The sequence below is a fragment of the Hemiscyllium ocellatum genome, chromosome 20, assembly GCF_020745735.1.
Source record: "Hemiscyllium ocellatum isolate sHemOce1 chromosome 20, sHemOce1.pat.X.cur, whole genome shotgun sequence".
Lineage (NCBI taxonomy): Eukaryota > Metazoa > Chordata > Chondrichthyes > Orectolobiformes > Hemiscylliidae > Hemiscyllium > Hemiscyllium ocellatum.
In genome coordinates this window covers 26,625,650-26,647,176 of record NC_083420.1, presented here as the reverse complement: position 1 = coordinate 26,647,176, position 21,527 = coordinate 26,625,650, and the positions used below count along the sequence as shown (strand labels likewise).

The 21,527-nt window shown below is 40.1% G+C and overlaps 1 protein-coding gene across 2 annotated transcripts in view; it reads right to left on the bottom strand.

Moving 5' to 3' along the window:
- Window positions 1–269: 269 nt before the first annotated feature.
- Window positions 270–21,527, bottom strand: part of rab11fip3 (RAB11 family interacting protein 3 (class II)) — a 103,545-nt gene continuing 82,287 nt past the window's right edge. For both annotated transcript variants that reach the window (XM_060840677.1, XM_060840676.1), the window contains exons 4-15: window positions 15,783–15,994; window positions 14,179–14,349; window positions 13,614–13,745; window positions 10,088–10,123; window positions 9,200–9,293; window positions 8,524–8,627; window positions 6,769–6,909; window positions 4,494–4,575; window positions 3,972–4,109; window positions 3,608–3,763; window positions 3,367–3,507; window positions 270–3,106 (exon numbers count right to left, since the gene is read on the bottom strand). In XM_060840677.1, coding sequence (XP_060696660.1) covers window positions 2,975–3,106; window positions 3,367–3,507; window positions 3,608–3,763; window positions 3,972–4,109; window positions 4,494–4,575; window positions 6,769–6,909; window positions 8,524–8,627; window positions 9,200–9,293; window positions 10,088–10,123; window positions 13,614–13,745; window positions 14,179–14,349; window positions 15,783–15,994 — 1,539 coding nt within the window. In that variant the 3' untranslated portion in view covers window positions 270–2,974. The remainder of the gene's footprint in view (window positions 3,107–3,366; window positions 3,508–3,607; window positions 3,764–3,971; window positions 4,110–4,493; window positions 4,576–6,768; window positions 6,910–8,523; window positions 8,628–9,199; window positions 9,294–10,087; window positions 10,124–13,613; window positions 13,746–14,178; window positions 14,350–15,782; window positions 15,995–21,527) is intronic.

The following is a 21,527-nucleotide window of genomic DNA, read 5'->3' as shown; positions in this document are numbered from 1 at the left end:
ACGAAACATTTGCAAGAAAAACTCCCAGCTCGGTGAACAGAACCACAACAACGAGCACCCGAGCTACAAATCTTCTCACAAACTTTGAACAAATAACCTCCAGCTAGAATACAGACTTATGAATGGAAATACTTTAGATATTCTGTAGAAGATTCATACTATGCATCTTTAAAAAGGTAATACCCCATACAATACTACAGTCAAGTTTTATTTATTTATTTATGGACCAACTGCTTGTGATTGTTCATAAATAAAATTTAGAGACAAGATTTTGTTGCTTTAGATATTTTATTTGGTACATCTGCCCTGATGCTTACGGTAGCCAATACATCACCATTCATTCCATACCTCAGCACCAAGAAACGCCAGTCTATACAGGATTGCAAACCCATATTTCTGTACAGTCACTGATTACTATGATGATCAATGTAATGTTTATTCCCTGGCTGATGGGCAGTTTCTGTATAAACAGCAAGTATTGATGCTCAGATTAGCTCTGGTGATGAAGCAATACACAAGCCAGGATCAGAACTTTGTTTAAAAAGAGTTACATCAATTTTCTCCAATTGTTAAGACACTACATTGATAAGACAAAATATTTTAAGACATTTCATTTATACAATCATTGACAGTATCATCTTCTTTATGGCTAGTTGGGTGCAAGTTAATGCATTGACCATAAAGAAATCAACATTCAACCTGCTCCCTGTCAGTTTCCTACTATATACAAACACAACCTATTGACTTTACAAAATTGAGCTATCTGGTGATTCTCATGAATCCATTAGTTATCCAACTCCAGTATAAATCTGCCTTCATTCTATAAAAAATAACTTTCTACTGTTTAAGGATAGAAAATTCAAAATGTACATCGATTTACACCAGAAACCATGCAAAGTTTACAAGCACACAGCAGCATCTTGTATCAATGGAACTCATGCAGAAGGCACGAGAGGCACCGGGAGAGCTCTCCTTGAGCTGAAGCTCTCACATGCATTCTGATCAGAAAGTATTACCAGAGCTTAAACAGAACAGACTGGAGAGAGGCTCTCAGCACCATCAGCTGCCCAAAATTAAAAAAAAATAGGGCCACAACCTGATCTTCCTTGTAAAAATGATGCAATGCAACAAGGTATCTGGGTGCTGAGAGGAACAAGCATACACAGCACTTTTTCTGATTTACAGCATTGTGATAAGTGTATAAATTAAAAAAGGAAACATTCTTGTCCACCAAATTCAAATCATATAACTAGGGATAGAAAGGCCAAGCAAATAAATTTGCATAACTGCATGGCCTGGACTACATAATGAATGCAAAAACAAATATGGTTTTGAAAAGACTTGGGCATTCCTGTGAAAAGAAAATTCAAAACAGCAAGGCTGTCCAAATGATGCTTCACATACACACCAGAAAGGGTGGTACGATCTCATGGAGAGAGCAAGAACTGGAGCCACAGCAACGGATCAAGGCAAGATCTCAAATTTCTTGAGCAGTGACAACTCAAAAAAAGGCCTAGTTCTCCAACCATATCTCTACATGCAGATAAGGAGGATGGGCTAAAAAGTTGATAGCATGCAGCAAGTCTTGAATGTTCAAAGAAGAATCAATTAAAAAAATGAATATGCACATTTAAAACAATTGAGGGACGGGTCCAAAAATGCTAATATTTTGAATAAACTTTGTAATGTTACTGACACTCATTTGCACAGATCACAGGCATGAGATAGTGTTAAAACAGATGAATCAATGGCTTAATTACCCTCTTTGCCAATAAGTCATAAACAAGAACCAAAAGAAAGGAACAATGTGAGCATCACCAAATATCAGTGCAACGTAACATCAAGACAGAGTGCAAAGCTAAGTGTGCCTACAACTCAATTAAATTACAGGACAGTTATCGTAAAGTTACTTCATACAAAGCAGTGTTACAGGAGTGCTTCATTAAGTGGTATAGTGTTATGTTTATTTACACATCTACGTCTGTTTCATGTGTTGGGGTCGGGGGGGGGGGGGGGATATGGAGTACACAACTGAACAGTCAGATCAAGGTACAGCTGGGTGAAGTATTTTCACTGTCATGACCTGCTCTGTTAGCTGAAATTTATTAATGATTTCACAGCAGTTTCAGATCAAAGTTGCATCACATTGAGTTTGAGTTGGTCTCATCACAACCAGTCTAACAGAGGCAGTAGTTGAAATTATAGCTTTAAAAATAATCCAGCCATGTTGAAATAGGAGGACTGTGCGATTCTGGACTTTAAAACCCCTGCACTTCAAAGGCAATTTAATTTTGAACTGACAAGTAGTGATATGTGGCTTCAGAAACAGTCATCCAACAGGACAATTGTGCTGTGTTAACAAAGTGATCCTGGCAGGGCAAATATTAAGTTCATGGTGCTGGACAAAACATGGGCAATAGATCCTGGTTCCCAAGTATGAAAATTTTACATTGCATGATGAGTCAAAACAGAGGGGGGAGAAAAAAAAAGGGCCAACATAGAGAATTGCAGTAGGTCCCACTGGGTGCATCATAAATTGCAGCCAGTAGTATTATATAGGACCCCTGCAAGCACCACCTGACAACCTGCTGCATGCCCAGAAATTCTGAGTGGGTGGGGCAGGACTGAATGAATGTTACAAGTAACAGCTTAAGTCAGTCGTGGTGCTTTTCTTCCCTCCTATTAATAATCCATACCTTCCTTCACTGCATTTAATTATATGCTTTTGCATTACTGCAAAAACCTTGAGCAGTCCACACTGATACTGCAATCTGCAATCCAACCCATCCATGAAAGGGGAACAAAAACCTGCAGGAAATTACAAATGCCTTTCGTACCTTGGCATGATGATAAAATTTAAGTTGTGCAGGTCCATGATTCAAAGTTTGGACAAAGATTGCTGCAAGGAAATTGCCTCAATTTACATTCAAACAGGAGAAGAGAGTTACTGTTTGTATACTGGTCCTAAGAGAGGCTAGGAGTGTGTCTCAGTATGTTTGATCTCAAGAATTGCAGGGTTGGTCTCCATAATTGCCACAACAATCCGGTCAATGTAATCCTGCAGCCTGTAGTTGATTTCCTCTTGTTTCTGAATAGCATCCATAAGCTGCGATCAAGATAGAAAGACAGCAATAGAGAAGGTTAGAGTGCATTTAAGTATCAATGGCTGGAGACAGCATGAGTTATTGCACGTGCGCACCCCCCCCCCCCCCAAGCAAATCTGCCCTGCTCCCTGATCCTTTGGTCAAGCCTCAAAACAATTTCACTCACGTTTTGGGGACCACTAAACTGAAAATTATTGTACCTTTTAAAGAAGACTTTTTCTAAAAAAAAGAAAACAGCGAAGTCCAATTTTGATAAACTTACCTCATCCCTAGAAACAGAACTGATTTCTGCTGCCAGTGATTCTGCAAAAGAGGCTGTGAAAAGACTCTTTGCTCCCTGGATACTCAAGTTAATAATCTGTCCATTCAGCTCATCATTTTGCTCCTTCAGATTTTCGTTATCCTGGATAAAGGGAAAGCAGATATACATTAACTATTTAATAGGCATAAACACAATCTTTACTGCAAAAGAGGATGGGTGACATAACCCTACTCATTTATACCTGTTTAAGCCGTTTAATCTCTTGCTCCAGCTCACTCTCTCTATTACGGCTATTGTATTCCTGCAGCCCAATACTGCTTGAACGCCCACGTGACCTCTCTGCTTCTAGCTTGAAGAGTTGTAGATGCTCCAATTGCTTCCGCAGATCTTCTATGAGCTAGACAACAGAGGGGGGAAAAAGGTCAATCAAAAAAAGTTAGTCGACCAGGCATGCATCACATGATTTTGTTGCTAAGGTCTAGGAAAAAATATTTCAAACACAGGAACCATCATGTCAAGTTTCAGATGAAACTTGAAACTCAAAAAGAGTACATTTAGCAAAAAAGTTAGGGAAGCAGGGGGAAAAAAAATGTGCAAAAACTCACCTCTTGAGTGGCTTCCTTTTCTTTCTGAAACTGGTATTGCTTGTGTAGGAGTTTATCTGACAGTTTCTGGTTGTTCTCTTGCTCTTCCTTCAGTTTGTGTGTCAGTTCATCCACTTCATCCAACAGCTTCTGCTTCTCCTGAAATAATAAAAACTTGAGGGAGTGACTGCCCATATAAAAGAGTATAAATATTGGGACTACTATAGGAGAAAACAGGACAGTACTTGGGAACAGACAAAGGAGACAGCACAGTATGGTGGCTCAGGAGTGAGTGCTTCTGCCTCTCAGCACCAGGGACCCAGGTTCAATTCCAACCTTTGTGCAAGCCCCACACAGTTGCCTTTCTCCCCGGAGGGGCAGGGTGGACTCAATGAGCTGAATGGCCTGCTTCTACACTTTAGGGATTCTATGAAAAAGAATAGTTGAGACTTGCTACACGACAAATAACAGCAAGTGATCCTGACAATAGCAGTAAATCATACAGACTTTCGTCTAAAATATATCAAGCAAAACATGACATACCTCTTCCAGTCTCTCAGCATTAGCCCGAAGGCAGGGAATGCATGCTCGTAATTCCCCATTCTCCTCATCCAGTTGGTGTAACCTGTGTACAGATAGACAAATGCAACATTTACACAATTTATTGCCAAAGACTGCATATTATTGTAATTGTCTTCACAACATCTAAACTATGCAGGGTAGATTCACTCAAGGCAGAATAGTATTAATTTCAGCATCACCCATTAGGTAAAAAGGACGATTCAATTATTCTGGGGAGACAGTGGCGTGCAATAATGTCACTGGATGAGTAAGCTGGAACTCTAGGCTATGATGTTTTGGCATTGTTTGAATTAGACCATGATAGAAGTCTGAATTCAGCAAAAATACAGAGTTGTTTAAGAAAAAAGGGAGACTAATGACAATCACATCCCACTTGAAATAACTAGCAGTTCTGAGGAGGGTAATGCAACCAATGTGATCTACATGAACTTCAGCAAAGCTTTTGAAAAGGTCCTTCGTGGCACATTGAATCCAACATTGTGTGTGTGTGTGTGTGTGTGTGTGTGTGTGTGTGTGTGTGTGTGTGTGTGTGTGTGTGTGTGTATACGTACACACACACACGTAAAGATTGGATAGGCTGGAGTGGTTTTCCTACGGTGGTGTGAAGATTATCATGGACATAAATAAGGTGAAGGTGATTAGATTAGCAACATCAATAACTGGAGTGCTAGGATCTAAAAAAAAAAGGTAGAAGGCAGTGAAGAGGGAAACAGGAAAATTCTTTCCACCCAAAAGGTGGTGGGAATGTGGAACTCACCATCACGGTCAAAGAAATTAGGGATGAACAATAAATACTGACCTTGCCAACAATACCTACATCCCAAGAATTAATTTAAAAAGATACTTGCATGCCAAATTTATGAAGGATCTATTCCTTCCTCACAGTTATCCTGTTATTCTGGAATTCTTTGAGGAAGTAATGAGCAGGTTAGACCAAGGAGAGCCGATGGATGTATCGACCTGGACTTCAAGGCAGCCTTTGACAAGGTGCCACACAGGAGGCGACTGAGTAAGATAAGGGCCCACGCTGTTAGAGGCAAGGCGCTAGTATGGATAGAAGAGCTGCTGTCTGACAAGAAGCAGACAGTAGGGATAAAAAGGGTCCTTCTCAGGATGGCAGCTGGTGACTAGTGGTGTTCCGCAAGGCTCAGTGTTGGGACCACAACTTTTCACTTTATACATTAATGATCTCGATGAACCCAACCACCCCGTGGCTCAACACTAACTCCCCCTCCCACTCTACCAAGGACATGCAGGTCCTTGGACTCCTCCATCACCAGACCGTAACAACACGACAGTTGGAGGAAGAACGCCTCATCTTCCGCCTAGGAACCCTCCAACCAGAAGGGATGAACTCGGATTTCTCCAGTTTCCTCATTTCCCCTCCCCCCACCTTGTCTCAGTCAAATCCCTCAAACTCAGCACCACCTTCCTAACCTGCAATCTTCTTCCTGACCTCTCCGTCCCCACCCCACTCCGGCCTATCACCCTCATCTTGACCTCCTTCCACCTATCGCATCTCCATCGCACCCCCCCCTGCCCCAAGTCCCTCATCCCTACCTTTTATCTTAGCGTGCTGGACACACTTTCCTCATTCCTGAGGAAGGGCTTATGCCCGAAACGTCGAATCTCCTGTTCCTTGGATGCTGCCTGACCTGCTGTGCTTTTCCAGCAACACATTTTCAGCTCATTTACATTGACTAATCCACTTAGCCTTCACATTCTATGGACATAATGGACAATTTGGCATGGCCAATCCACCTAAACTTGCATGGGAGCACCTGGCAGAAACCCACAGAGATACTGGGGGAAAAAGTGCAAATTCTACACACTGACTCACCAAGGCTACAATCAAACCCTGGTCCCAAGTGTTGAGGCAACAGTACTAACCACTAAAGCATCATGCTACCCTTTCAAGTGACTGGTGAAACTGTCAATTAACTGACATCGCAAAAAAATTTTTTAAAAAAGTTTAACAAACCCTCGGGCCTTCAAAGCCAGTTTTAGTGTTTTTTTGGGGGTGGTGGGGGGGAAAAGAGAGGAGGGGAAGAAAAGGTGGGGATTTAACTTTCCTGACAAAAAAATGGCTGTTGTCAGTAACCAATAACATCCAGCCCAAACACATTCTGGTATGAAAGACAAGCCCATTCCTGTTTTATTAAATTATGTGGCCTTTGCCACGATACATTTGGCCACAGGGATACATATAATTTTGCAACAGTTCTCTCTCTCTTACCTGGTATGCAGACTTTCAACTTCAATGACCTGTTCTCGTTCCACTTTGCTCAGATTTTCTTTCTGTTTCTTAAGTTCCTCCAGTAACATCTGCTCAGACCTGGTCTCCTGCTCCTTAAGCTGTTCCTCCAATGCATTTGCCCTATTCAGAGTCACAAGGGGACAATAAAGTGACTTTAATACTAAAGACTGGTTAAACTGGAGAAATTTTAATCCTAAACCAGCATAAGCATGTATTTTCAGTATCAGTCGTCAGCAAGTTATGTACAGTAAAGCAATAGATGGGCCACAGCAGTAGGGAAGAGGAATGTTTCTGGGTACTTCACAGCCTAAGTAAAAAAAAATTCCAGAATAAAATTACCAGGAAAATACACTGAAGATTAATAGATCATTCAGTATATTTGCTAGCCAAGGGATCTTGACTTCAAATTATCATAGTGTGAAAAATAGTGACTGCATCTGAAAAGCATTGTTGTAGATTTAGAAAAAAAAAACCAACCTGTTCAGGCACCTCTGAAGCAAGTGGGGCCTTCTATTTTACAATAATGCACCTGTGGCTCAAACGCAGCTTCAATATCAGGATGTGAAAAAATTAAATTTAATACAAAATATTAATGCATAAATCCAACAAATAAATAGTCCTTGAAAAAAGAGGGAAACCAGAAATCAAAGGGTACTTCAGCTAACACAGTAAATCCCTGCTCTTGGTCAAATTATAACTGGATCTTTTAAAAATACAAATTGGTTTCAAGGAGTTCAATCAAGCATTTATTACACTCCAGCACTTGAGGGAAAACATACAAACTCAGTAGTCAAAGTGAAGGCTGTTTTGCTAGATTCTTCAGTTAAAAGATTAAAGTCCAGATGTTTTAATAAGAGCTGGCCATTTAATTAATTAAATCATGGCTGATCTGCGGCTTAATGCTACATATCTGCCTTTGGCTCATATCCAATTGCTTAACGAAAATGAATCTAGCTCAGATTTAAAATTAACAAGTGATCCAACATCCCACTACCATTTGTGGAAGACCCTTTGTGCATAGAAGTGCTTCCCAACATCTCTTCTGAACAGTCTGGTCCTAATTCTTAGACTACGCCCTCTAGGATCCCCAAAAGACAGTGTAAATAGTTTAACTACTGTCTTTTCTTGTTACTATCTTGAAGTCTTCAATCAGAGCAGCCCTCAACCTTCTATATTCTAGAGAAAACAGGCATAATTTGCGTAATCTCCTCAATCGTTAATCCCTGAAGTACAGGTCATTCTTTTAAATCTACACTGTACTTCCAAGGCCAATATATCCTTCCTAAGGTGTGGTGCCCAGATCTGCTCACAGTACTCCAAGTGGGTTCTGATCAGGGTTTTGGAAAACTGCAACAAAACATGCATACTTGACCTCTTGCCCTCAAGATATAAAGGCCATCATTCCATTAGCTTTCTTAAATCAAAATGTCACAAACAGGGATGGATAATAAGGAGCTGTGCACCTGAAACCCCAAGTCTCTTTGGGCATGGTCAGAAGTCAGGCAGCAAAAGGGGAAATGCTCTGAAAGTTCGAGATTTCAAATAAACCTGTTGGAATATAACCTGGTGTTGTGTAACTTCTGACAATGTCAATTCCAGTCCAACACCAGCACCTCCACATTTTTGGACATGCACAAGTCTCTCTGGTAATCAGAGAAGTACAGGTACCTTCCACACTTTGAGTATATGATACTGCCAGAGTGGAGAAACAGGGTGGGATTCCACAGGTCCTACCTGTGTACCAGCTGCAGGTTCTCCTGTCTTAGGCGGGTGTGCATTTCTCCACTGGTCGTATTGTCCTGCTCCAGTTCAGAGACTCGCTTCTCCAGGAAAGTAACCTGGAATCAGAGGGAGGATGCATGAACAAGGTGGGACAGAGAAAAAGAAAGAGTGGAGGGTGAGGAATAAAGGAGTGCATGGGAAAGTGATGGGGTGGATTTTTTTTGAGAAGGAAAATAATTGCAACATCATGGGGTTTTTTTGGGGGGGGGGGGGGGGTGTCACGGTGGGAGAAGGTGTGATAAAGAAAGGCAAGGGATTTTCAGTAGGTGAATTAATCCTTCAGGTGGACAGCACAGACATGATGGGCCAGTGCCTCATTGCAAGCGACACACAATGGTTACCATAATGAAACTAAAGTCTAATCTCTGCATTTCTAAATCTCAGAGCTAGATGAGGAGGGACAAATTGGACCTCAGCCAGCTGGCTGTTCCCAACCATGAGCTTTGAGTGTGTTCATGCAAGTACTAAACCTGGGCTTTGATCAATGCTGCACTGGCCTGCTCCAAAACAACTACCCTTGGAACAGCAATGCAGACTATTTATTCAAAAATTGTTACTCTAAATACTAAACACTCAGGGCTCTGGAGCTAAAGGTTTAAGAATAATATCAGTTCAAGTTAAAGTTTACCTGATCAGTGAGATCCAAGGGGACAAAGCCTAGGGTTTTCGTGGGTAGATTCTCCATTCTGTCAATGCTGTCTGCACAGTTCTGCTTGAGGTGCCTGTAATTAGACAGGGTGTTTTGTATAAAAGACACAAAGCCCATTTCCACAGCTGACCACACAGTACAAACCCTTTGTGTTCAGAGACGCTGAGTGACAAGCAGTGCCAGGCACTTCACAGCAAAGCAGTTAAAACCCTACTCTAACGCATCCTCAATCAAAATAAAAGTTTTAGTTTGATGCAGCAAATATATCTCAACATAATCAGCAAATGACACTTTTAAAAACAATGTTTGTATATTGATAGTGATTCTAAAGTACAGTATTAGATTCGTAATCAATTTTTGGGTTTCAGCCACCCAGAAACCCAGACTGTCCTCTCCAATATTGTAGATAGGGTGACACAGAGTGGGGAGAAGCAGCTTGGTGTGGAACAGAGATTTAAAAACAAACAAACAAACAAACAATTGCAAACCACTTAAGTAACTGAAAGTATTGCAAATCAGACTGCAACTTCTGAAAGTTAGTACCAAATGGAGGCTTCGTACCTGGAATAATTAATTATCTGCCTCTTTCAAAGGCTGATTGAAAAACATTTCGCTGTATGACACCAGTTAAGTTTGAGAAAGGTTGCAAGATGTGTGAAACAACAGCAAAATCTTCCATACTTTCTCTCAGGATGCTGCAGAGCAGTAAAAGCCCCATAAAATCCTTATGATACAAAACTCCCCAAAGTTTCCTTGTGTTACCATTCCCCAGAATACTTCTCCCTTTATTATTTGACAGCCACATCGCTCCTAAAATCACAAGATGTGAACGAACAGGTTTATAGACAATCCAGAGTCTCTACTCACCGAGCCACCTTCTTGCTGCTGAGTCTCATGATGGGGCTGAAAGCAGAACAACAGGATGCAGGGTAAGGAAAATGAGATTGAAACAGAGGAAGCTGGAAACTAAAATTTGGAAATGCAGTCACCATGGCTTGTCTGCAGCACACTTAGTCAAATTATCTCAGAAGATGAATTTGTGACAGACAGACAGAAAAGAGGAAGAGAGGGGGTGGGGGAGGGGGAAATAAAGATTTTTAAAAAAAAAGAAAAACATTAGGGTGCGGGTGCAGAAGAGGAAGGTGAGCTGATGGACACTAGGAGAGTGGGAATATGAGAGGGAGAACGGAGTTGTGAGTTGGGTGGGTGTGGGGTACATTAGCTAAAAACTGCTCATACTGCCATATGCCACTGCTCAATTCCTTCTCAAATTTGCACTGGAATTCATTTTGAATGTGATCCAGTTTTGGCTAGTTTTGTTCATTGCTTTCATATTCATGGAAACAACACAAAAAAAAAAACTGGTCTTGGGGTTGGTGCTGAGGGAATGGTTCAGCCTTTTCCAGAGAAGATTAGTTCATTTGTACAGTTTCAATTTCCATTTGCACTAAAAGTGCGTGTGTGTGTGTGTGTGCGCGCGTGTGCGTGTGCGTGTGCGTGTGTAGGAGGAAGGAGGAAAGAGAGTTTGGAAAAGATAACCAATTAAACATGCTTTGTACAGAGCAAAATGTTGATGGCATTGCTAGTTTCTCATTGCATTTGTGAAAAGGATAAGCCTGACAATGAATTCTAGAATTTTGAGCTGCTTTCAATATCCTTCTGTAATATTTCACAATCACTCCTACCGGGGGTAGTTGGTCATTCTTCCAATAAAGCATCTTTTGTATTGACATGCACTTGATCTTTTTCTGTAAAAAAGTGTATGTCCTCAAAGTTCATCACTATTTTACCCTCCGTTTACTAAACGCATCAAGTTTTGTCACCTGCAGATTTTGAAATTGTCTGGTACCTAACCTAGGTCATTAATACAGATCACTAAAAGCAGTAGATCGAAAACTGACCCAGGGAACCTGACTGGCCTGTTGTTTTTGCTGGATTTATCCTTGCACCACTTCTTGAACAAGGGTGCACAACATTTACATCTCTGGTTCGGTGACATCAAATCCTTGTTAAATACGTGGACATGCATAGTACATGCCTCTACAATTTGCATCATTGCTCTGATCATCTTAAAATGCATTCCACTAGTCCTGATGACAAAATTTAAGTCAGTCACCCAGGTGTTGGCCCATCCAGTGCAACAGCTTCCTCCTCAAACAACATGACTTGGACAATTTTTCTTTTGACAAAGTACTGATTACTTCAGCTATTCCTTCTACGCTACATTTTTATTGGCACCTGATTAGGAGAAATGGAATTAATAATGTGCTTTTATTAACCTGATCAAAAAAAATTTCAGAAACTTCATTCCTTTGTTGGTCTTTACATTATAATTATTTTGATATTGCAAAGAATAGTATAGGCCATCATCACTATTGCACCTCTAACGTCCCCAGTCATGGAGTGATTTTATTGCTGACATCCCTTTAAGTTTACCATTTCCAGCAGTGTAATATGCTTCTCAACCAATAGCACTGCCCATTACTCCTTTCTTTCCCATCTTACCTGAAAATGTTCCAGAATATTTCACTAGTCCTGCCTCTTGAACTGGGGTTTCATTATCACCATTTTTAAAATAAGATTAGATCCCCTTCAGTGTGGAAACAGGGCCTTTGGCCCAACCAGTCCACACTGACCCTCCGAAGAGGAACCACCCAGACCCATTTCTCTCTGACTAATGCACCTAACACTATGGGCAATTTAGTATGGCCACTTCACCTAACTTGCACATCTTTGGATTGTGGGAGGAAACTGGAGTACCCGGGAGTACATGCAGACACGGGGAGAATATGCAAACTCCACGCAGTCACCCAAGGCTGGAATCAAACCTGGGATCCTGGTGCTGTGAGGCAGCAGTGCTAACCACCGAGCCACCGTGCTGCCCTTTCATTTTCTAATGTGGCTACTTTCATCAGTAGTTCACCATTCAATGACAGCTTGTATCACGTCCAGTCTTGGATCTGATCCCAAGCAATACCTTATTTCTTGCTCAAGTGCATCTCTCTCACCCTTCTGTCTATTTTATTGATCTTTTCCAATCCTACGTCTCGCTTCCCAACCCCTGAATTAGATTTAAATCTTCCTCAACACTAGTAAATTGGTCCAGCCTCACTGATTTGTAACTCTAGTTGATGTGTGTTTCAGGAATCTAAAGCCCTCCATAAATGTACATTCTCTCCAGCCACATATCCTCTACTTTATCCTATTTCTGTACTCCTTAATGCTCAAGATGGATTCAAAAGAATCTATCTTTCATTTCAGTCTTTTGGCTAGATCCCAAAAATCTGGTTGAAGGACTTCAGCTCTCTTCCTTATCTATACCTATGTCTGTTGTTCACATTGCTGCCTTGGCTCACTAGCTGAAATTTTCAATGGATTGCTCTTCTCAAATAAATGGACGATTGCCCAGGTTTCTCACATTTTACCCTCAACTTAAGAGGGTCCAAAATCTTGCTGCCCATGTCTTAACTTGCACTATGTCCTGTTCGACCATCACTCCTATATTCACTGATCAACACAGGTTCCCAAAAAGGCCAGCTTGTTCAACAGCAATGAATTGCAAATCAAGATCAAAAACATTTCATGAAAGAGTCACTTATATTTGTTTGTGTTTTATATTATCTCTGCAATTTAAGATTAAGAGACCATGGACATTAGTGATATCCAGTACAAGGTATATGTACAGAGGTCATAAGCTGCGAGTTTTCTGGTGTAGGTCACATTTTGTTCAACTGGAACTTTATCAGCAACTAACCACAAGAATACATTTTATGCCCAGTTAAATCCCAATACTAGTCAGTCAGTCTTGGGACTACAGACGTCAGCGATAAGGGTTCGGAACATTAATTTCTTGATAGGTAGTGGTAATTAGCGCAAAGTTCATCGGGATAATTTGAAATAGTGTAGCAGTTGCAGCAAACATCTTTTGTCATCTATGCTGACCCTGGGCATGTAACTTTGGACTTTAAATAGCCTGCCTGTATTTAACTATCTAAAAACTCATTGTTGCTATTTAAGTATAAGAGGAACTGTTCTAACTAAAGTTGGAGTTATACAGCATGGAAACAGCAGAGTTTAACAATTATACTTGTGTGGACCCTTCAGTCCAACACATCCATGCTGACCAAGTTTCCCAAAACTAACTTAATATTCTGTCATAACAAATCTAGAACAGAAACTTAAGGACTGGATTTGGCAAAATATATGTTATAGATTTCAACTGATGGAGAGTTCTTAGGAAGTACCACTACGAGAGTTTATGCGCGGAGTTTACATGTTCCATTTAAAACAATTCTGTACAGAATGAAACTCTGTCAGAAAAGCAACAGGAAAGGGTAACCCACAATTAAAGGAAAAAGTCCCATGGTAAATGAAGCAGAAATCATGCAGTTACCTATTCATTTCAAGAGTGTTGATTCGGGTGGACAGATCTTCCAGGCGATTGATTTGCTTATGACACTGGGTGCAATAAAACTCCAGCATCTTTTCCCCAATGACACTTTGTAAAGTTGAAGTGAAATTATCACTAGAAAATCAGAAGTATTAAGTGGGAAATTAGAGAAATTAATTTAACTTGTCCATACAATTCCAAAAGCGACTGGAATACAGATTCATCAGCTAAAGATTTTTAGAATGACAGACAGCAAATTGCAGTGCTGAGGTGAGTGGTTAAACAAGACAATTTTGTCTGCTTCCTCGAACACCCCACTTGCAAAAACTTTGTTACTTAAACACAATTGTTTTCAGAAATATCAAAAACACATCCAATTCTGCACAAAAATCAGTCTGTGATTGAAAACGACCTCCAGATTCAATAATGGAGTTCACCAGTCACTCTAAGCCAAAATGACTAAATTGAGGTAACTATGAGGAACCAACATCAAAGTCAGGTTTCTCAATGATTTGATGTTTTCCCTCAGCATACAGATCCAGCAAGAATCATTAAATGCTAACTTTACCTGGGAGGGAGTAGTGACGAACGATTGAAGTGACCGTTGATATTACTGCCTCCATCTTGACAGAGACTACTGGTTGCAAAGTCAATCTCATTGTTCTCTCCATAATCTTCAAAGTGCTCTTCAGTGTTAAGAGAGGAAATGTTGGAGCTCATTGAGAAGTGCTGGTGGGTTCTAGTTACAGGAGATAGACCAGGAAGAGAGACTAAGTTGCAAGGAAATTGAAAACTTAAAAACAGAAAAAGCATTCAGAAGAAACCACTTTACCCAAATAATTGTTACAATGTAGAACACAGGAAGTGGATGAAACAAATAGTGTAGTTAAATTTAAAGGGGAAGTGAAACAAAGTGCAAGGGAGAAAAGATAATATCAGTTTTAGATAAGAAAAGAAACTGGAGGTTGCCTGACTAGAGCATACAGATTTAGGAATATTTTACAACAGTTATGCCGAGAAGAGAGGTAGCCATAAATCAAGAATACAGTTTTTGACTCCTTATTTCAGGACGGATGTAAATTTAAAGCAGTTCAGAGTAACTTCACTTGACTAACCCCTGGAATGGGAACAATCTTGGAGGATAGGTTGGACAGACTGTGCCTCCACCCCACTCTTTTCTGAATATTAAAAGAGAAATCTTATTGAGACAGATGATACTTGAAGGGATAGGACAGGGTAGACAAAGAATGCTTTCTCTTATGGGAGAGACTTGAACTATAGGAAAGTGAAAGAATAGAAGGTGCCCATCTAAACTATGGTCAGGAGACTTGTTTTGAGAGTCATGAATTTTTAGTTAAAAATCACAACACCAGGTTATAGTCCAACAGGTTTAATTGGAAGCACACTAGCTTTCAGAGCGACGCTCCTTCATCAGGTGACAATCACCTGAAAGGAGCGTCACTCCGAAAGCTAGTGTGCTTCCAATTAAACCTGTTGGACTATAAGCTGGTGTTGAGAGAGTTTTAACTTTGTACACCCCAGTCCAAACACCGGCATTTCCAAATCATGAATTTTTAGAATTCTCTTCCCTTAAAAGAGAGTGATGGAGGCAGAGATCATTTAATTTTGTTATGATAAAAAGGCACAGGTTGATTGACTTCCTTGGTTAGCCAAATCTATGGTCATTAGTAATAGGCAGGTATGTTGAGTTGAGGCCACAATCAGATCATCCATGATCTGTTGAACAGCATAGCAGATGAGGGGGGCTTTATAGCCTGTTTCTGCTCCTAGTTCATATGTTTGTATAACATATGGGCGGAGGATAGTGAAGTTATAGACAGATATTGACAGGTTAAAACACCTGAGCAAAAACTTGGCATATGGAGACTGTGGGAAAATGGAGGTTTTATACTTAGACATGTTTGGATGTGGATGGAGGATGTAAAATGCCAGTGACCCATGGATCTACACCAATGTGCAGCCCACTCATACCCAGAGTGAACAGCTGCAGATTTCATTAAACCTGTATTTATTTCCCATATAATGAGCAGTTCTTCAGCATAGCTGCTAGAGGTAAGGGATACCAAAAATGCTAAAATTGAATAACAGTGAACCAAGCATCGATTGATAGAAGCAGAGAAGAGTCCCTGTTCAAGGAGAAATTTCACTTACTTTATTTCCCCATTAAAAACGACACTGTTTTCTGGCTCTTCAAGCGTATCTGGGAAGTCAGAGTTCAGTGTGGCATCAATAGCGCTGTCTGTCTCCAACTCATCATGTGCACCATGGTGAACGAGTGTGCCAGTGTCCTCATCGGTGAATGTCTCACACTCACTGTACGTGCTCTCAGAGCCCATGTAAGCACTATCTGTCACCTCGTTAGTCTGAAAATGGAACAGTGCAGCAAGTTCGACTTAAGAGAACGATCAGTCTACTAAATAATCTTGGAAAACAAAAACATGCACCACATCAACAATATAACAAAAGGTTTGAGATACTGCTGTGATTCAGTAGAGCAATTGTCTGAATCAACCTGATTTACAGTAGTTTAAAACTAGGCAGTGGGAATCACAAAAGGTGACCTTATTTCAAAAGCTGAATTTACATTGTAACAACAAGCAGAAGGAGAACAAGACAAGACATGTTAGTACTCAACAAAAGACAACATCTGGTTTCCAAATCAATGAGTCTTGAAATACAGACTAACGGCAGTCACATTAGTAATGTATTTGACAAGATTACTAACACATTACCAAATCAGGTCTCTCAAATAACATATTAAAAATCAACTGCAAATTGGAATAAGTTACCAAATAAAGAATGTCAAGACCCCACAATTTGACATTTCACCCAGTTTCAAATGGAGGTGCTGTGTCTACAGGATTAGACCAGTTTAAAACGTCTCTTAGAAGTAAAACACTATACTAAACAAGTTGCATATTCAATATCTCCTCTACAAGGAATTTAGCCAGATAGAACATGCCAATAATCACTCTTCAGATGCCACCTTACAACTCCCATTTGTCAATCAGCTTTGGGCCATGACTGCCAAGGTTTAGGATTCTTCAGTGTACACTGTAGCTATGGCAATAGAGCAATTCTCCATCCAACCAATCAAATACCTCCCTCCTAGTCAGGTAGTGTCTCTGTATTCAGATTAGCTGCATCACAATCTCAGTATTATATCCAGTTGAGGTATAGCCACCGTGAAAAGAGCAGATCCCCATTTTTGTGATATTCTGCATTATGGAATGTGGGCATTAAATTAAAAAAAGGTTTACTAGCACGCCAATACTTGCTCAACAGCACCTTACCAATAACTTGTTGTTTCGTGTCTTGCACGAAACAATTTCAAAAACATTTTATTTTTGACCAGATCTTTGTACTCACCTGGCTGCAGCCATGTAGAAGCAAATCAACAGTTGATTAGGAATCATCCAGAATGAGATGGTTTCCACAACAAATGAAACCAAGTGTAGTTAAAAAGGAGAGTTTTAATTTCTCCCCCAACAAATCAAGTAAAAAGAAAACACTGCAACCTATTGGTATAAAAGGTGAATAAGCCAGGTTAATAGCAGTGCACATGCTGCAAATTTCTCCTCATCTCTCCGAGCTAGTCACCACAGAAGTGTGGACATTGAAACCAAGACTGAATATATCCTCAGCCATACCAGAACACTAAACAACTGGAGCAGGAACCCAGCTTAATTCTCTCTCCTCAGTTGTGGAGATCAACACATTACAAAGCCTTGCGTTCACAGTAGAGAGTTACAGCAATGTTTTAGCATTGAAATTGGAGCTATTATATGGCTACAAGAGACAGATGAAGCTTACTGGCCAGGTATAAAATGCTAATTTAGCCATTAAGCAGTATGAAATTTCACACTGAAACCTGATGGCTCTTGCAGCAAGGAGTTCATGTGCAGCCTGCCCAAAGACAGTAAGTGAACCAAAAGGAACCTGAATATCAGCAATGGAACAGGAAGATAATCCTGTGAACTGCTCACAGCATACGCCACAAGATTTTAAGCTCATTTACAGTTAGTTCTCCTCCACGCAATTTCTGGTCAGGAGCATCAAAAGAACTGTAGATACAATTCTGTGATTTGAAATTATTATAGATTAAATTTAAATCTCAGTTGAGCAACTGTAGTCCAATCACACCAATATTTTGATCAAGTGCTTTCATGCCAATTTTGAGCATTTGTTACTGTTTCATTAAAATTACCTTAAATTTGGCCAAGTCCATCAAACAGGCCAGATTCAAACCTGACAACAAATCACCATCAGCAGTAACAAATCAATATATCAGACATGGATTCAGTTCAGCAGGATCTTTATACATGAATTTCATTTTTTGTACACTCCCATTATGCTGCATCACTGGTGGTCCTGAGAGGAATACAATCTAGGGCTTCAAAATTCAATCCAAATGCCATACTTCCTCAGGAGCTAGTTTCAAGAACAGAGTGTAGACAATACATAAATCCAGTCTGTGGCAGCCAAACCAAATGCCAGTCCATCAACACCACCCAAAAGCTGGTATTCAAACAGTTCAGTTCAATTCCTATGGAGTAATTGTTAATTTTCAACCAAATGAATGTGAACGAGAATGAAAAAAGCAACTTGAGAAGCAAATTCATGAAATTCCACAATATTCAGGTGCTTAGTCAGGCAAAGCCAGTGTTATCACTAGGATCTCAGCAAAGAACAACAATTAATCTGTGAACTTGCAACCGTTTACGCACTTGAGTGATGAAAAACATCTAGCATACATTAGAGAGTTTTATTCTACAGTGAATTGTGCCCAAGTTATTTAAAGACATTTAATATTATGACATGGTAGTGATGGGAAGCAACAAATTCATAACCCCTTCCGACTACAGTTTCAAATCCAACTCCGCAATCCTTCCTTCGTATTACCATATATTCCAACTTAAAAAGATCACTCTCTTCAAATTTATTCCCACTAAACATCTGACCACATAATATAATCGTTAGAAGGGAGGTTACCTGACATTAGGAGAAAGTGAGGACTGCAGATGCTGAAGATCAGCAGTCACGAGTGGGTGCAGGAAAAGCACAGTAGCTTAGGCAGCATCTGAAAAGCAGGAGAATTGATGTTTTGGGCAAGAGCCCTTCATCAGGCAATATGGTAAATGGATAGCAAAGGATTAGAGAGGGGGATATGGGCCAAATGCAGACAAAATTGGACTTGTTCAGTTTAGGAAACCTGATCAGCATGAACAAAGCATCTACAAAACTCAAATTTTAAAAAGACATGTCTAAAAAAAGGCAAGAAAAGAGAGAAAAAAAAAATCAGGAAAGCAGGATTCAGAGAGTTTTCCATTTCAAAAACTGGGAAATGTGCTTTTGCAGCCTTCATCTACAACATGGCTTGGAGGATGTTTGTATTCTTCTTTTATTCTTTTAAAAGAACCTGCAAGATACTTGCAGTTGAGACTGGCTTTTAAAAAAATAAAATTCCATCCAGCAACAGTCCAAATCAGACTCTGCTTAAAACAACATACTAGGAAATGCAAAACTATGGAGTGTATCTAGTGTTAAAACCATTCCCAGCAGAAATAGGAATTCAAGAGAAATGCAAGAATGAGAAAGGAATAAGGTCTCTGATTAGAAAGTACAAAAACATTGCTTTGCGTATTTAAATTTGATTACAATTAGTCATCACATGCAAACATAGTATTGTTTGAATGAGCAGCTTCAGAAAAAAAAAATTCAGCATAATTCCCTTACTTTCCAGAGTTAGTCATTCACTCTTAAAACGGTGCAATGCAATGAAGTTCAGTACATTCTTTAGTTATAAAAATTGGGAATAAAGGCCTGAATTTGTGAAGTGATGCAATATTCAGGTGCATGTTATTTATATATACTTTTGGATAAACAGTTTTATTTCTGGAGCAGACATTGTGAGATTAGGATGCAATATCAAACAGAATAAATGCTAAAACAAAAGCCCACAGTCCACTGTCACTGTAGAGGGTAGAAGAGGCTGATCATATTCTGAAGTAATCATCTTTGTTCTTGTAACTACATCATCTGACGCACTGCTTGTTACAACAACATGCCCTCAGCCAGTTACCAGATACCTTGTATCCTGATCCTGGAGACAGGCCGTCCCGAACCTGGAGACAGGCCACCTCTTTAAAATTTGTAGCTTACACTGTCAGAGAAGACAGAGTTAGGTTTCCAGACCAAGTTCCAGGAAAACTTCAATAGACCCTACCAAGTTGGATCACGTTTTACTTTTGCTTTGATCGATTAGGACACTGAACACAGCAAAAACACAGCACACTGGGAAAAGATCTGAGGGGATAATTTTCTCTTCTGTTGGGAAGAGACACACAAGGAGCCTGGGAGACTACATCATAAGGGACAGTAATTTCATGGGACTTTAAAATAAACTCTATGCAACATCTTCTGCAGCATCAGACCACCCAAAGCAATATGAAATACTTTTCAAGTCACTGTTGTAACACTGAATTGCAGCAAATAATTTTTCCACATAGCAAGATGACAGAAAAACTAGAGGAATCTTAAAAGATTCTGGCAGAGAATGACTGCAGAGGAAGGGATGCGTAGTAGGTTACCAAAACTAGGGGGATGAGGAAGAAATTAAAAAGCAAAAGACCAAAAGGAGGAGTGTGGAGCAAATATGTAGAAACGTAATTCGGGAAGGGAGAGCAGAGTGAAAAAGGGAGACAATGAAATGCGTACTTGGGACATTAAGAGGGGTGATGGCAACCATTAAAAAAACAAACATCGATGATGAAGGAAGAGACTGTAGACAAAGCACAGAGGAGGATAACAGTAAAAATGGTCCAGAATTGGCCAGTGAGACAGTATCATTGAATAGTGGTGCTCACATAATCATTCTAAAATAGTCCAAGACACCGCTCAAGTACAAGGGAGGTTACATCACAGCTGGAGCAATTGGTACCTCATGTACATGGAATGTCTGGATGAGCAACTTGGTTAGTTACATTCCCCTTGTTCTTCTTCCCGGGGCCCCAGTTTTCATCTGTGTTTATCTTTTAAAACAGACATTCAAAGAATGCAAGTATGAAACCATCTCCCAAGATATATGGGATATTAAAGTATGGAACATATACCGTGACAACACGTCTCTCAACCCAAACTAAACATGCAATTGGAATGCATTGTTGTTTGGGGTGTAGCAAGGGTCCATCTGGAACAAAGAAGGTGGGGAGTGGGTGAAGAAATAACAGGGGTGAGGAAAAGACAAGACAGTGGCCCTGGAGAAATTATTCCTCAGACAACCAACACAAGGCAAGGCAAATTCTTCAACCTCTGATTCTATGACAGGTACATTGAGGTGACAACAGAAAGCCTCAGTGTAAAAATCGAAAAAAATGCAAGAGCTCAGTAATAAAATATGTCCAATCAATTTTAAGAGGAGTCAACATCTTATTTCCTTGTTTACATACTTATGGCAAAACTGAGCAGCACAATTCAGCCAGCTAATCCTTTATTTGAACCAGTCTTTGACCACTTTCACTTGCATGTGAAATACTTGGGGAAGATTCAACCATGGAAAGTTTCACAGCTGAGGCCAATTCTGTCAGCTACAAAACATCGAAGTGTTTTTCCCGAGTAGAGGTCACTGGGGACAGAGTATCCAAATTTATTTTTCTTTGAGAGCCAAAGTAGTCACAAGGTCAATTGTAGTAGCTTCAGCAATACAGAAGACATCTACAGAGCAAGGTACCAGAGTGGAACTTTGTGGCACAGTGGTAGTGTTCCTACCTCTGAGCCAAGAGCCCCTTTTTGAATTCCCACTTGTTCCAGACATCACTAAACTCGATCGAAAAATATCAACAGTTTGAAACTTGGGCTCAGCACCAGACAATACGTCCAATGACAAAAGGTTTGGTT